This window comes from Portunus trituberculatus, chromosome 48, assembly GCF_017591435.1.
Source record: "Portunus trituberculatus isolate SZX2019 chromosome 48, ASM1759143v1, whole genome shotgun sequence".
Lineage (NCBI taxonomy): Eukaryota > Metazoa > Arthropoda > Malacostraca > Decapoda > Portunidae > Portunus > Portunus trituberculatus.
The window spans coordinates 11743527-11760662 of NC_059302.1; the positions used below are offsets into that span (position 1 = coordinate 11743527).

A 17136-nucleotide genomic window follows, 5' to 3' on the forward strand; every position below is an offset into this window, starting at 1 on the left:
GTGAGCGAGTGATTCAGTCAGACATTTAGACTGTCAATCCGTTAGTTAGTCAGCCAATCAGTTAGTTAGCCAGTCAGTCAGTCATCCAGGCAGCTGGTCAGTCAATTGGACAATCAGTTAGTTACATGCTCATTCAGCCAATCAATCAGTCAATTCATTCAATAGTGAGTTGGTTACTGAGTGAGTGAGTCAATCTTTTAGCTAATTAGTCGCTCAGTCACCCCTCTCCATCCCCCCTCTCTCTCTCTCTCTCTCTCTCTCTCTCTCTCTCTCTCTCTCTCTCTCTCTCTCTCTCTCTCTCTCTCTCTCTCTCTCTCTCTCTCTCTCTTCGCACACGTCCCGGCACCATCAGTTAGACCATGCGTGTGTTGGTGGAATTTCGTCAGGCAGGTGTTGTCCAGGTGAGCCAAAGGCCGGGACCGCCCTCACCTTGGCTTCCTCGCAACCAGGACCCGCCCGCACCCTTGCCCGCGCCCACACCCCGGCGCTGGGCAGGAAGGCCGCACCGGAGCCACACTGCTTGTTTTATTTTATTTTTTTTTTTTCATTGTACGTCCTGGTATTTCCCTCTACCTTAGTGTGTGTGTGTGTGTGTGTGTGTGTGTGTGTGTGTGTGTGTGTGTGTGTGTGTGTGTGTGTGTGTGTTTGTCTGAATTTTCGATTTTTTTTTTTTCTTTCTTTTTTTTCTATTTGCTTTTTTTCTGTTGATCTATTTCATTATTTGTCTATATCTATCTATCTATCTAGCAATATAATGTTCTTTTCCTTTCTTTCTTTCTTCTGTATCGGGTTTTATCTGTATGTCTGTCTTTATATTTTCTTAGTTTTTATTCCATTGTGTCTCTTTTCATACCTATTCTGTTCTTTATTTTCCTATCTAACCTATGCCTTTCTTATTCTATCTGTATACATTTCATGCTCTCAATCTTACTCAATTTATCATCTTTCTTTGTCCTGTGCCTTTCTGATCCTCTCTATCCCTCTCCCTGTTAATCTTTTCTTGAACTACAGACCTCACACAACAAACACGAGGCCTACCGGTGTATTGGCCAAGGTCGGCACCCATAACATTCACCCACGCGGTGCTGGCGGGGTGACAGCCTAGGGTAGGGAGCAGGTGTGGCGGAAAGGCGTGGGTGAGATGAGTCGGAGTGTGAGGGAAGCGGGGACACCTCCGTCATGGGTCTCCGTTGGGTTGCCTTTGCCTTATATGGTGCAGAGGTGTGTGTGTGTGTGTGTGTGTGTGTGTGTGTGTGTGTGTGTGTGTGTGTGTGTGTGTGTGTGTGTTGACGTGGCTTGATGTGTTTTAGTAGATGTTTTTTTCTTTCTTTTTTTTAGGTTTTGTGTGTTTCTTGATTTACTTCCGGTATTTTTTATATTTGTGTTTATTTGTTTATTTAATTGTTGATGTTGCTGTTCACATTATTAGATACAAAACGATAGTACACGACTTTTTTTTTCTCTCTCGTATTGCTTTTGTATAATTTCTGTGTTGATTGTGTTGTCTGGTTGATGTGGTTAAGTTGTCGTTTTGTTTCTTATCTACCAAACTCTATTTCATTATCTTTTTCTTTTTGCTGGAGCCGAAACATTTCTAGATGGTGATGGATAGCAAGGGAAGAGGGGTGGAGGGGGACGGATCACCAAAGGGACAAGTACAATCATGTTAGTGTTTATGTAATGTTTGTAACACACACACACAAAAAAAAAATAACTGCAAGAGGACTGTTGTGTTTGTTTTCATTATGGTGTATCAGTATCTAATCCATGTTCTTCAGTTTCAGCGTCTTTTTATTTCCTTAGATTTGTTGTACTTCTTGGTTCACTTTCGTTCTGTGTTTTTATATTACAAGGCTTTTATCATTATTGTTATTTTTATTATTATTATTATTATTATTATTATTATTATTATTATTATTATTATTATTATTATTTTATCATTATTTTATTCTATTTTAACCTTGTATCATCTGTGGTTACCTTGTCGATGTTCTTTTATTTCTTGTATTTTTTTTTTCGTTTACCTTCGCTTCAAACTCTCAAATTCCATAAAAAAAAAATGCAATTCTTCTTTCCTGACTTATTCATGTTATTTCATTTCATTTCATTCATTTGGGATTTTTTTTTTTTTTTTTTTTTTAGAGGGAATAATTTGTGTTGATGGTATTTAGTTAACCTGACGTATTTCAGTTTCAATTTTCATGCTCCTAAATTGCAATGCCCTATTACTCTTTTTTTTTTTTTTACCTAGATACGAGCTTTTATGGTCTTTTTTATGGTCTCACTAGTTTTTATGGCATTTCTGTGTGTACATCGTGTTTGCTGAGCTGTTTACTTGCCTGACATGTTTCAGTTTTAGTATATTTCTACACTTGAATACAGTAAGGAAATATTATCATTATATTTACTTTTTAATGTTAGTTTTTATGGTGTTTCATTAACAACCGTTTTCACTTGGCTGTTTTGATAGTTTTTTTGTATATTTCTAGCCACTTCTACTCTTAATCATTCAACTTTAAGGCATTATAATTTTGTACCCAAGTGGCGAGTGTTTATGGTCCTGCTGTGTGTAGATTGTGTGTACTTGACCGAGTTTTTTTTTTTTTTTAATTGTATCATATTCCTACACTCACTTCCGGTCTAAATTCTTGTACTCTAAGAAAATTATAACTCATTGATATCATTCCTTTCTGAAGTTTCGATCGCTTTTTTCAACTCCTGTACTCTACGAAAACTGAGCCTCATTAAAACCATTCCTTTCTGAAGCCGTAGTTTCTTTTTTTTTTTTTTTTTTTGTACTCCACGAAATTATGACACATTAATGTTATTCCCTTCTGAAGTATTAGTTCCAGTCTCTTTTTGAACATAAGAACAAAATAACGTAAAAAAACAAGGGAAGCTGCAAGAAGCCTTTAGGTCTACACGTGGAGGTTATGTCGTAAGTTGTAAGTTCATCAAGAGTTGTTGTTATACCGGTAAATGCTACTATCACCGCACTGCCTGTCTGCCTTCACTTGTCATGACTCGTATATCATATCCTGGTAGTATTTCCCTTCCTTACTGTGACCTTGAGATTCCTGCAATGATTCTCTATTGTGCTGTAAATGTCTCACGCAAATGATCCCAGTGTCTGTTTTGCCTTGGTTCGCTGCTCCTTTTTTTCATTTTCTATTGTAACCTTGAGATATTTTTTATGAATCCTTATTTTTTAGTAAGTTTTGCAGACCTAAATCATCCCCCACTATCTGTTTACTTTTTTCATTATTCTTATTTATCATAGTATGTCTGTTTGTATGTAGTATTTGATTTCTGTTTCTTTATTTACTGCAACATTGAGACATTTATATGAAACTTTCTTTGCTACATTAATCTCGCAAACTTGAATTATTCCTATATCTGCTCGGCTTCACTTATTACTCTTAAGTATTTTGGTATCTCCGTTTTTTATTTACAACCTTGAGCTATTTGCGGTGAATCTTTATTGTGCAGTAAATTTCGTAGTAAGTTTTAGTCCTGGTGTCTTTGCTGTCGTTCTCTTCACGCAGACTCATTGGTTCGCTGATTCTACGCTCCTATGATTCCCGTGAGCGGCTCTGAGTCACTAAAAGCTTGTATATCTTGCGGCAGGAGGTGGAACAAGTGAACTTTCTCTTGATATTATGCGACGCGGTTAAAGGACGAGCGTCGTGTGACCTTATCTCAGCTGTGAACCTTGCCCAGAGTCTTTGTTTGGAGTGATCTAATCTTTTGTCGCATTGTAGGAACTTTCGTGAGGTGTTGTGTGTTGAGAAGCCTCGGCGCGCGCAAACTTCTAGGCCTTGTATTCTGAAGCACTTTGCTGTCTCACTACTGCTATTTTTAAAGGCCACGGAGATGATTAGCTAAGTCATCAAGAGTGTTTCTCCTGTTGATTACGTAGAAATCTTGCTAATCTGTCATTGGAACATTTATTCATTTATTTATTTACCGTGGACAGTATTCTTGTTCTATAAATTCCAGTATCTTGTCTAATCTGTTATTTACCAAGCTATAGTGGTCGTTACTGAAGGTTTGCAAGGGTTCTGTATGATTATAGTGATGGTTTAAGGATTTTACATCATCCATGGGAAAAATGCTCGTGAGAACCGGTCTGGTCATCTCTGTAGCCTTTGAAAAATTGTCCTTATAGAGAACAATGCCTTTCAAAATACGGGATCTTATTTTCCAACAATGACACTCTTGTATTGCAGAACGAGGAGTGCCTTGGAATCTGGATGTCTTTTTCCTAGCAGTTCAAACTAATGGAGAGAACATCCATTTCTCCTCACCCTGCCAACCCCACCTCAAAAAAAGAGTAGATACACGAATGTAAGACAAGAGGGAAAAAATGTCACACACAAAATTAAAGAAGGTGGAAAGGGTTTGGAATGCAAGGAAAAAAGTTGGGTAGAGGAAAAGAAAACAAATGCATATTCGCCTAAAAATGCTTTGAGAAATTTTCAATGTCCAAAAACTACAGATTGAAATTTGTTAATGTAATGCAAACAGTACCGTAACATTATTTCTTACATTACTTTTTGCCCTAATCAGAAAATTGCGCCATAGGCGTCACTGATATTTTCCCAGGGACATTTTATCTTTCTAGTTCTGCAGACTGTACTCTCTTACCGTCCTTTTTATTTGTTTGATTTTTTATTATTATTTTATTTCGTTTTATACACTTTTGAAGTAGTCTTTCCCTGTCCAAAATATATTCCAAGGACATATTTCCGTGTATCTTTTTTTGTAATACCCTTTAAACCTTTAGTTGAACACTCTATACTTCTCCCTCCCTCACACTCCCTCCAATCCCACGCTAATCTTCCCCCTCATGCTGACTCACCATTAGTCTCCGCCAAGCACTAACAGACTCTTAAGCAACTCCTTCGCCTCCCACACTAGAACACAACAGAACAACAACAAATAAAACACAATTAATTCTTTTTCTCATCCGATACTAAACACTAACGAACTAATGACCCGTTTGTCCCCAACACCAGACAGAACAACAACACATTAACACAAACACTCACAAACTCCTAAAGACACCCTGTTTATCTCCCCACATTAGACACAACAGAATGAGAAAAAACACAATGCATTCTGTACTCACCCAATACTGAAGTGTCCTCCTCCAGCTCCACAATGACCCTGCCGGAGATGAAGTGGCCGGGGAAATACAGGAGATTTGGGTTGTCGAAGAGTATCATAAATTTCTGCAGTTTCCGAGCCATTGTGAATCTTTGTGGGGTGGTCGGTGGGGGAGAGCTGTAAATCCGAGGGTGTTTGGAAAGAAAGGAGTGATGACTTGCTATTGACGATGGCTTAAACTTGGGTTTGTGTGTTTGGTGGTGTTGGTGGTGGTGGTAGTAATAGTAGTAGTAGTAGTAGTAGTAGTAGTAGTAGTAGTAGTAGTAGTAGTAGTAGTAGTAGTAGTTTTGTTTTATCGTCAACTCTCACTTTCAGTCTTGTTTTTTTTCCGTCTTATTAACTATTTGTTCTGTGATGCATAGTTTATGTACAGGTTTATCACTTATCTAGTTGATTTTCATGGTATACCACGCTTTCTTTTCATACGTTCGTTTTTCTATTATTTTCTTTCTTTGTCACTCTTGTTTGTGTCCCTAATTATGTCTTCCTTTTTATTGTAGTTGTATTCTTTTCGTCTCTCCACACGTCACATTTACTCGTGTACAGCAGCGTCACTTCATTAATTCTTTATTAGTTCCGCCTCACCGATTCGTTCATCACCTGACCTTAAAAAAAAAGCAAGAACGAACGTTATTGACCCGGAAGAATTCATTAGAGAAACGATAATAAGAACATTTTTTTCTAACGTCCTCAAAAAAAAAAAAAAGATATATAAATAACATTCCTACACACACACACACACACACACACACACACACACACACACACACACACACACACACACACACACGACTTCCATCAGCTTCATAATAACTTGTCGGGTGTAGGGGGGAGCAGGAGGAGGAGGAGGAGGAGGAGGAGGAGGGAGAGAAAGAGAAAGAGGAGAGGGAGAGGGAGAAGGGAGGGGCTGATAATTTGAAGACAACCCACCCACACAACACCACCCAACCCCAAAACACTCCCCGCTATCCTTCCCCATAACACCTACACCTCCTCCCGACCCAACCCACTCACACCCTAACCCACCCTAAGCATACCAACCTCCCCTTTCCGCCAGCCCCTTCAGAAATATTGGATGGGGAGAGGAGAGAGGGGATGGGATAGGGCGTACTTCCAATGTTACAAAAGTGACATCATCGTGACCTTGAAGTGCGTGAGACAAGACTAATAGAGGCAATTATTGAGATGCAGGTTGGTGTTATTCGGCGCAGTGTGGCGGTGAGGGTTACCGGATCACGGAGATGGAGAGAGGGTGGGTGGGAGGGAGAAACGAGGAGAGAGAGAGAGAGAGAGAGAGAGAGAGAGGGGGGGGGGGGAGACAGAGATGGATGCACGCACGGGGCCAAGGATACGAGAGTAGAGTAGATTAGAGTACAGGAGGAAAGATGACGAGAGAAAAGGAAAGGAGATAAGTCGTGAGAGAGGTGAGGAGATTAGGGATGTGAAGAGAAGAGTAGAAAAGAGAGGAATTGAGAACGTAGGGTAAAGAGTGGAGAGGAAATGTGAAGAGGAAAGGAGAGCAGTGAGGAAGATAGGGGATGTAAGGAGAAAAAGAGAGAAGAAAGGAGAGGAGAGAAAGAAGAATTTCTGTGAGAGGAAGAAAGAAAAAAATGAACATTTGATAGAAGGAGAAGAACAGAGGAGAGAAAGGGGAGACGATATAAATGCAACAGAGGAGAAAAGATAACAGTTATAGATGGGAGAGAAAATGCGAGGCGAGGAGAGAAAAGGAAAGAAAGGCAAAATGCAAGGAGAGGAGTGGGAAGGAAAGAAAGACGAGGTGATGTATATATAAGAGAAAAAAAAACAGTTGATAAGAATTGCCAGAAGAAAGAGAAAGAAATTACCTGGATGTAGAATAGAAGAGGAGATGTAATAGAAGAAAAAAGAAGAGCAAAATGTGATGTGAATGCAGGAGAGAAAAATGGGAAGGTAATGGAAAAGAAAAGTAGAAAAACCAAGTAATAACATTGTAGAAGAGAAGAAGAGCGATTACAGATGAGGAACTGGAAGCATAAATGACGTGAATGCAGAAGGGAAGAGAAGAGAAAATTTGGCAAGGAAGAGGAAAAGACGAGATATAAGAATGTTGGAGAGGAAAAGTCACAAAATGAAGAGGAGAGGTGACAAAAAAGACAGAAAAGACGCAGGAAAGAAGAAGAGAAGCGACAAAACATGATCAGCAGAGGAAGAAGTAAATTCAAAATAGAAGAAAAGAGATGACAGAAAAGGAAGATAAGGAACATCTGACATGTGTGCAGATTAGGAGAGAAGTAACAGGAAAGGAGAAAGGAAGAGAAGACGTGCGAATGTGGGAGAAAGGAAGAGAATGGAGGTTTTTAGGGCGCAGGGATGGATATCAGCTGCTTCAGGTGTCGTAGAGAGAGAGAGAGAGAGAGAGAGAGAGAGAGAGAGAGAGAGAGAGAGAGAGAGAGAGAGAGACCCACTACGTTCATAAAAGGACATAGTTGGAAAGGAGGAAGACGAGATCCCATACCCGCCCACCACCTCGCCAGGTCGACACACCTTCCTACCTGCCCGCCCCTGCCACATCTGCCGCCGCTTGCCTACCCCGGCACCCTTCCTCTCCTCCCGTGGGCCAGGCGAGGTTGGGGAGGCGTGGAGGGGCACTCAGGGAACACACTGAGTCACCGGGAAACACAAGGGCACCATGAACACTGTCTTGGTGACCCGTGATGTACCAAGACACACGAGGGAGGAAGGGACTCGGTGGAGAAGGGGAGGGGTTGTCTCTCGCCTACACACACACACACACACACACACACACACATGATCGTCGGTTCCGCCTCCTTTTCGCCTCACCTCCACCACAAAGTCTGCACATATCCTCCTCCTTAGTCCCCAGAGGTTCAAGCCGCCGGAAAAAAAAAAAAAACTCCCCGTCACAGACTACCGAAGGGCGAGGCGGCGAGTCACAGAGACGAGCGACCAGCGACACACACCCACACCGCACCGTTGCTACTCACACTCTGGAGCCTGGCTGGCTGGGCCTGGCTGGGCGAGGGAGGCGAGACAGGCGAGGCGAGGCCAAGGCACACTCTTGTTTCTCTCTCCCCAGCGGTGTCTTGAAACCTTCACGGCGGAGAGAAAAGGAGCTACATTGACTCGCTCTTCACGTCCTCTCACCTCGCTTTCCTTCTCCTCAACTGCTCTTCTTCGTTGCTCAGGTAGTCCTCATAACTCTGCCGGACGTCACGCTGCCTCAGACAAACTTCGTGAGTTTTGGCCGTCGTGTTTGGACCTTACAGAATGCACCGGTAAAGTTATATCGAATGCACGTCACACAAGATAACTGGCTTTCAGATATCACATAAGCAGGAATGCGAGGCTGTGTGTGATCTTGAATAGTTTAGGATGATAAGCGCGTATACTCGTGAAAGTTTAACAGTCGTGCTAAGAGCTTACAGAATGCATGATAAAGTTATCGAATGCACGTCAAGCAAGATAAGAGTGTGCCAAACATCACGTAAGCAGGAACGCGAGTATAGGGTGTTTGACAGTCGTGTGAATAGATTCAGAATTTACAGAATGCATGAGTAGAGTTAACTATCGAATACACATCCCGCGAGATAAAAAAAAAAAAAGAGAGAGACTGCTCGACATAACTTAAGCAAGAACAAGAAGTTTTTTTTTTTTTTTTTTTTTTTTTATTGGTGAGAATGTTTATGTATGTATGTATCTTTGTGAATGTTTGATAGTCATGTTTACAGATGTAACAGAATGCACCGGTATAGTTATTAAGTGCACGTGACGCAAGATAAGACACTGCAGTACATCACGTAAGCAAAAATGTAAAGTTACGTGTGATCTTGAAAAGTTTAGAATGTTCTTACAAGCGTGAATGTTTGAGAGAATGTACGTACAAGTAAAGTGATAAAAATGCAAGTTTCGCGAAATAGAGACTATCGAATGCCACATAAGCAGGAGTGAGAAGCTGTATGTGATCTCGAATAGGTTACAATGCTTTCAGAAATGTCCACCACCAGTTTAGTTGTTCACCCGCCGTGCTGCGCTTCCATCTGTAGATCTGAACGAGGGGACAAATAGTGATCTAAAAGCCTCACAAAATGGTCTTGGTCTGGTTAGATATCAACACTAGTAGCAATCTCAGTTTTACATAATGCCTGTCACTTTTTTTTTTTTTTTTTTTTTAATGCCGCATTATACCTTTTAAAATGCCGAGGTGTACGTTTTTAAAATGTCGCTGTGTATGTTTTAAAATGCCGCTGTGTACGTTTTAAAATGCCGCTGTATACGTTTTAAAATCTCGCTGTGTACGTTTCGCAATGCCGATGTGTGCGTTTAAATTCAAAAGTGCTGCTGTGTACGTTTCAAAATGCCACTGTGCTTCGGATTGCCGCTACTTGTACATTTCATAGTACTGGTGGGAAAATTCTGACGTGGTATAAGGCTGAGTGATGAATGAAGACGCCAAACAATATATACATTCTGCATTTCATTTATGTCTCACATAAAGGCAAAGATTTCTTATGACACACACTCACCGTGTGTGTGTGTGTGTGTGTGTGTGTGTGTGTGTGTGTGTGTGTGTGTGTGTGTGTGTGTGTGTGTGTGTGTGTTGTGTTATATTATGTTATGTTTTTGTGTGTGTGTGTATTTACCTAGTTGTATTTACCTAGTTGTAGTTTTACTCGTACAGGGCCTAGGCTTTATGCTCGTGTGGCCCCGTCTCCATACCTACACTTATCCAATTTTTCTTTAAAACTATGTACACTCTTTGCTGACACCACTTCCTCACTCAAACTGTTCCAAGTCTCAACACATCTTTGCGGGAAACTAAATATTTTAACATCTCTCAGACATCTTCCCTTCCTCAGTTTCTTACTATGTGATCTTGTGCTTCTAGTGTCATATTCTTCTCTCAGGATTATTTTCTCATTATCCACTTGATCCATTCCGTGTGTGTGTGTGTGTGTGTGTGTGTGTGTGTGTGTGTGTGTGTGTGTGTGTGTGTGTGTGTGTGTGTGTGTGTTTGTGTGTGTGTCATTCATCACTATCGTCTGCTGGTTACCTAGCCAGCCTTTCCCTACGGAAAGAGCTCAGAGCTCATACTGACCGATCTTCGGGTAGGACAGACCACATCACACACAATACACACCGAGAAAGCGAGGCCACAAGCCCTCGAGTTACATCCTATACCTATAAAGTGGGGCACATTCTGTCCCTCTACCCTTTCGCTGAGATTTCCATTCTTGGAGATTTCAATGTTCACCACCAGCTTTGGCTTTCCTCTCCCTTCACTGACCACCCTGGTGAACTAGCCTTCAACTTTGCTATCCTCCATGACCTAGAGCAACGTGTGCAACACCCTACTCGTATTCCTGACCGTCTTGGAGACACGCCCAACATTCTTGATCTCTTCCTCACCTCTAACCCTTCTGCTTATTCTGTCACCCTTTCATCTCCGTTGGGCTCCTCCGATTACAATCTCATTTCTGTATCTTGTCCTATTTTTCCAATCCTCCGCAGGATCCCCAAAGCGAAGGTGCCTCTGGCGTTTTGCCTCTGCCAGTTGGGGGGACCTGAGGAGGTATTATGCTGATTTTCCCTGGAATGATTATTGCCTCCGTGTCAGAGACCCATCTCTTTGTGCTGAATGCATAACAGAGGTGTTAGTATCTGGCATGGAGGCGTACATTCCTCATTCTTTTTCTCAGCCTAAACCTTCTAAACCTTGGTTTAACTCAGCCTACTCGTGCTATACATGATAGAGAGGTTGCCCACAAAAGGTACTTGAGCCTTCCATCTCCTGAATCTCATGCACTTTATATCTCTGCCCGGAATCATGCCAAGTCTGTTCTTCAACTTGCCAAACACTCTTTCATAAATAGGAAATGTCAAAATCTTTCAAACTCAAACTCTCCTCGCCAAAAACATCTCAAATAACTTCACTTCATCTTTCCCTCCTTTATTTCATCCTGATGGCACCACTGCCATCTCTTCTGTCTCTAAAGCTGAACTCTTTTCTCATACTTTTGCTCACAACTCCACCTTGGACGATTCTGGGCTTGTCCCTACCTCTCCTCCTCCCTCTGACTATTTCATGTCTACAATCAAAATTCTTCGTAATGATGTTTTCCATGCCCTTGCTGGCCTAAACCCTCGGAAGGCTTATGGACCTGATGGGGTCCCTCCTATTGTTCTCAAAAACTGTGCTTCTGTGCTTGCACCTTGCCTGGCCAAACTCTTCCAACTTTGTCTATCGACTTCTACCTTTCCTTCCTGCTGGAAGTTCGCCTACATTCAGCCTGTTCCTAAAAAGGGTGACCGTTCTAACCCCTCAAACTACCGTCCTATAGCTTTAATCTCTTGCTTGTCTAAAGTTTTTGAATCTATCCTGAATAGGAAGATTCTCAAACATCTGTCACTTCACAATCTTCTGTCTGATCGCCAGTATGGCTTCCGTCAAGGTCGCTCTACTGGTGATCTTCTGGCTTTCCTTACTGAGTCTTGGTCATCCTCTTTTAGAGATTTCGGTGAAACTTTTGCTGTTGCGTTAGACATATCAAAAGCTTTTGATAGAGTCTGGCATAAAGCTTTGATTTCAAAACTGCCCTCCTACGGCTTCTATCCTTCTCTCTGCAACTTTATCTCAAGTTTCCTTTCCGACCGCTCTATTGCTGCTGTGGTAGACGGCTACTGTTCTTCTCCTAAACCTATTAATAGTGGTGTTCCTCAGGGTTCTGTCCTGTCACCCACTCTCTTTCTATTATTCATTAATGACCTTCTTAACCAAACTTCTTGCCCTATCCACTCCTACGCTGATGATACCACCCTACATCTTTCCACGTTCTTTCAGAGACGTCCAACCCTTCAGGAAATCAACAGATCACGCGGGACGCCACGGAACGCCTGACTTCCGATCTTTCTAAGATTTCCGATTGGGGCAGAGAAAATCTAGTAGTTTTCAATGCCTCAAAACTCAATTCCTCCATCTATCAACTCGACACAACCTTCCAGACAACTATCCCTCTTCTTCAATGACACTCAACTGTCTCCTCTTCCACAATGAATATCCTCGGTCTGTCCTTTGCTCATAATCTTAACTGGAAACTTCACATCTCATCTCTTGCTAAAACAGCTTCTATGAAATTAGGTGTTCTGAGGCGTCTCCGACAGTTTTTCTCGCCCCTCCAACTGCTTACTCTGTATAAGGGCCTTATCCGTCCCTGTATGGAGTACTCTTCGCATGTTTGGGGGTTCCAGTCACACAGCTTTGCTTGATAGGGTGGAATCGAAAGCTCTTCGTCTCATCAACTCCCTCCTCTGACTAACTGTCTTCAGTCTCTTTCTCACCGCCGAAATGTTGCATCCCTTTCTATATTTTATCGCTATTTTCATGGTAACTGTTCTACTGATCTTGCTAACTGCATGCCTCCCTCCTCCTGCGGCCACGCTGCACAAGGCTTTCTTCTTCCTCTCATCCCTATTCTGTCCAACTCTCTAATGCAAGAGTTAACCAGTACGCTCAATCATTCATCCCTTTCACTGGTAAACTCTGGAACTCCCTCCTGCATCTGTATTTCCGAATTCCTACAACTTGTCTTCTTTTAAGAGGGAGGTATCGAGGCATTTGCTCCCCTAATTCTGGCTGACGGTTTTGGCACTTTTTGAACTCTTTGGAGAGCCAGCGCTCAAGTGGGCCTTTTTTTTCTTTTTTTTTTTTTTTTTGCCCTTGGCTGGCCCTCTTCCCTACGTAAAAAAAAAAAAAAAAAAAAAAAAAAAAAAAAAATATATATATATATATATATATATATATATATATATATATATATATATATATATATATATATATATCGCTAGGTGAACAGAGGCTACACATCAAGGGGCTTGCTGATTTGGCTTGTCGCTCCTGGGACTCGAACCCAGTCCCTCTCGGTTGTGAGCCGGGCGTGCTAACCAATACACTACGCGGTGTGTGTGTGTGTGTTGTGTTATATTATGTTATGTTATGTTGTGTGTGTGTGTGTGTGTGTGTGTGTGTGTGTGTGTGTGTGTGTGTTAGTCTGTTATTGTCTATGCTTTCCCTTTAGCAGTGATGTCAAGCTGCAAACACACACACACACACACACACACACACACACACACACACAGGCATATAAGTAGCTGCTGGGTGACCAGGCACTACAGGTAAGCAAACAATCAAGCAAACAGTATTTATACAAACTGTGTGTATGACGTGTTTGAAAATTAATAGCAAACTTAACTGCGATAACGAAGAACAAACAAAAAAATAAATAAATAAAAGTTTATACATATCAATCTTTACGCTCTCTCTTTATGGACTAGATTAGGGTCGTGAGTACATTCACACTACCGCCATGTGTGCATTTGAAGTTAGCGCCATGTGCTCACAGTGCAAAAAGCCGCCTGATGTGCCTACTTGCCACCACTGCCCGCGGGCCCACTTGTCACTAGAGGCTTGTGTGATTGAATGACTGGATGGCTAGATGTGTTTCAGTCATAGAGGCCTTGAGGGAGAGACATTCCGTTAGAAAGAAAGTCTGAAGGGAAAGATAGGCCAGTAAAAAGTTTGGGAGAATGAACAAGAAAGGTGAAAATGAAGAAACAGGCAAGGAGTTCCAGAGTTTACCAGAAGAGGATGAATCATTGACAATACTGGTCAATTTGTAGTACAGTGATAGTGGAGTATGGGAATGGAATGGGTATGGAAGAAAACGAGTGAGTTTTAGGGCACACTACAAACTCTTGCATTAGGGAAACCAGCGCCGCAGAGCCTCTACTAATTGAAATTACTTGGGATTTAAAGAATGTTTTTGCGGGTCTAGTGACGAATCAACAAGACTTCTACACTGTGAAAAAAAAAAAAAAACGGCCTTGAAGAATCGGCTAATCGTGTCTGCTGCCTTGGAAAACAGTCGCAGTGAGAGTTTATAAAAGGGTGTGGTGGGCAGAGACAACCTTCACTAGCAAAACATAATGATATAGCTCAATAATTCACTGTCCTAATTCGTTCTCATCTGTTCTAACTTAATCGCCCTAACCTGTAGGACGATACATCAATTAATTTACGCCTGCTGAGACTAAAAACCTCTAAAATCCAAGTTTTCCGTCAATAAACCAAACTACTATGTGCCTTTATTTGTTAATTATAAGCTAGACATGTCACAAATTGGATGTGCATGTCTAGTCTTTCATATCAGCTATTGAGATACATCCGCATTGCCAGTTTTGTGTGTCATGAAGGCCCATTGAAGCGAAATAGTTTCCTGCCGGTATAAACGTTTCAGGGTAGCTACTCCCCTTAGACATAACTCCCGGAGTCTCTTGAAACTAGTTTTAAAGCATTTCCCAGTCAATTGAAATCAGTTAGACTGCACTCCCCAGTCAACTGAAACTGGTATCATATGACTCTCCTCAGGTTGAAATGACTCCCACTATTGGATATTAATACTGTAGATCACTGTTGTCTGCCATCCAAAAGTTTATAATTAATCATGTACACATTACACACTAGTAATTATGTTGAAATGGTTGACTGATTTATTGTCGAGGTAAACTGACCTGATTACTTCTTCACTGCATTTCGGCCTATGCATATATAGGCCATGTATGCAGAGAACCGAACTTTGCCCACACACATACATTCACACGAAACATGTTGGCTGCTGCTAACATCTCTGTTGCCCCTCCCCACTCCCACTGTGTTCTGACGCATTGATTCATCTTTGACGTTTTCGGTGGTGGCAATGAAATCACGTATCAAGTTTCTCACTATGTCGTGTTGGTCCTCTTCTCCAGTGATAGTGTACGACAATGCACAAAAAAGGCAATTCCCATCACATTCAAATTATTTAACGGAAAGAGGTTAGATGGTGTTTTAAGATCTTGTTATTATTTCTTTTCTGAATGGACATGATTTTTCTTGACAAGACATCCTCTAGAATTGTTGCAGATTGTTCGCTGCGTTTCAGCTGTCAATGGTGAGAACATATAAGTAATCTCTTTGTGCTGAACCCGGACTATTTGGTCACTTGGAAGTGGTGGAGATGACGAAACTGAGGGAGTCAGTGGTAAAGCTTCTGAAGTTCGTTCAAAGAATGGCTTCAGGTTACATCCATTCACTTTCATCTTGAGGGTCACTTTCGTGGATGCAAACTTGAACCACAGTTGTAAGAATGTTATGATTAACTTACATAAAAGTAAAAATAGTATGAATAACAGTAACAGTATTGTATTTCAATGCAAACTATGTAAAACCAAACTCACGTAGGCAACGAACGTAGGTCTATACCAATTTGGTGCATGTCTCAAGGCTTAATTGGGATACTGTTCAGTTTCAGATCCACTTTCTTGAACACAGTGCTGTTTTTTTTGGCACCGTGGGCAAATTTTAGTGGTTTCGACTACATCAGATGTAATGTTGTGCCACCAGTATTTCTGTATTATGTGGTCGATGACTTTTTCCCTGCCAACGTAACCTCCCAAAGCAACAGCTTCATCTCTGTCACCAGCCAGGCCAGAACAATGTCGAGCTGCTATTGGTGATCCTTAATCACCTGAAGGAAGCGAACTTCTGCAATCTTATTAAAAATATCAAACTATAGGCTTTTACACCATTTTGCTTCTCGTTTCTACACAAATAAACAACTCACCTGTTAAATTTTCCTGTTCGGCTTATGAACAAGTTTTTTCGTCTTCTTGGATGACGAATGCCCGACACTTCCTCCAAATTATCTTTTCCTTTGTCGTTTCCAACATGCGCAGGAAATTTCTTGACTGGATCTGATACAAGTTTATAAATTGATTAACGGAATGGATCAAGTGGATAATGAGAAACTAATCCTGAGAGAAGAATATGACATTCGAAGCACAAGATCGCATAGTAAAAACCTGAGGAAGGGAAAATGTCTGAGAGATGTTAAAGAATATACCTTCCCCTAAAGATGTGTTGAGACTTGGAACAGTCTGAGTGAGGAAGTGGTGTCAGCAAAAAAGTGTGCATAGCTTTAAGAAAAGTTGGATAAGTGTAGATATGGAGACGGTGCCACACGAGCGTAAAGCCCAGGCCCTGTAAAATTACAACTAGGTAAATACAGCTAGGTAAAAACACACACACACACACACACACACACACATCATGCACACCGCTCCCATCACATACACACACACACACACACACATGACATATGAGGAGAGACTAAAGGCTATGGATCTACCAACCTTGGAACAAAGAAGGGAGAGAGGAGACCTGATACAAATCTATAAATTGATCAATGGAATGGACCAAGTGGATAATGAGAAACTGATCCTGAGAGAAGAATATGACACCCGAAGCACAAGATCGCATAGTAAAAAGCTGAGAAAGGGAAGATGTCTGAGAGATATAAAAAATATAGTTTCCCGCAGAGATGTATTGAGACGTGGAACAGTTTAGATGAAGAAGTAGTGTCTGCAACGAGTGTGCACACTTTTAAAGTAAGATTGGATAAGTGTAGATATGGAGACGGGGCCACACGAGCATAAAGCCCAGGCCCTGTAAAACTACAACTAGGTAAATACAACTAGGTAAATACACACACACACACACACTAAAAATAGCAAAAGCCTTACCTATTCACAAGTCTGGGGATAAAAATGTTATTGATAACTACAGATTAATATCCATCTTACCATCTATTAGTAAATTTTTGAAAAGCCCATTGCAAGTCGACTCTGTGCTTTTCTTGAGAACAATAATCTAATAACAAAAAGCCAGTTTGAATTTAGGAAAAAATTGTCTACGCAGGCAGGGGTTCTGATTTTGTTTCAAAGGTATATACTGAATTAGACAGAAAGTATTTTGTTGCAAGCGTGTTTCTTGATATTTCCAAAGCTTTTGAAACACTAAACCATGACATTTTACTAGCCAAATTAAATAGTATCGGTGTTAGGCGACCATGTTTTAATCTTTTCAAAAGTTAT

At 41.2% G+C, this 17136-nt stretch overlaps 2 protein-coding genes across 6 annotated transcripts in view; one reads left to right on the plus strand and one right to left on the minus strand.

Moving 5' to 3' along the window:
• Nucleotides 1-8165, minus strand: part of LOC123498836 (arrestin domain-containing protein 17-like) — a 59374-nt gene extending 51209 nt beyond the window's left edge. The window contains exons 1-2 of one of the 5 annotated variants that reach the window (XM_045246293.1): nt 8084-8165; nt 5132-5774 (exon numbers count right to left, since the gene is read on the minus strand). In XM_045246293.1, coding sequence (XP_045102228.1) covers nt 5132-5252 — 121 coding nt within the window. In that variant the 5' untranslated portion in view covers nt 5253-5774; nt 8084-8165. Of the gene's footprint in view, nt 1-5131; nt 5775-7992 lie in introns of those variants that run through there. The other 4 variants (XM_045246296.1, XM_045246295.1, XM_045246294.1 and 1 more) reach the window with 4 other exon arrangements.
• LOC123498835 (tudor and KH domain-containing protein homolog) overlaps nt 1-17136 on the plus strand; it is an 88849-nt gene that overhangs the window by 17142 nt on the left and 54571 nt on the right. The window lies entirely within an intron of this gene.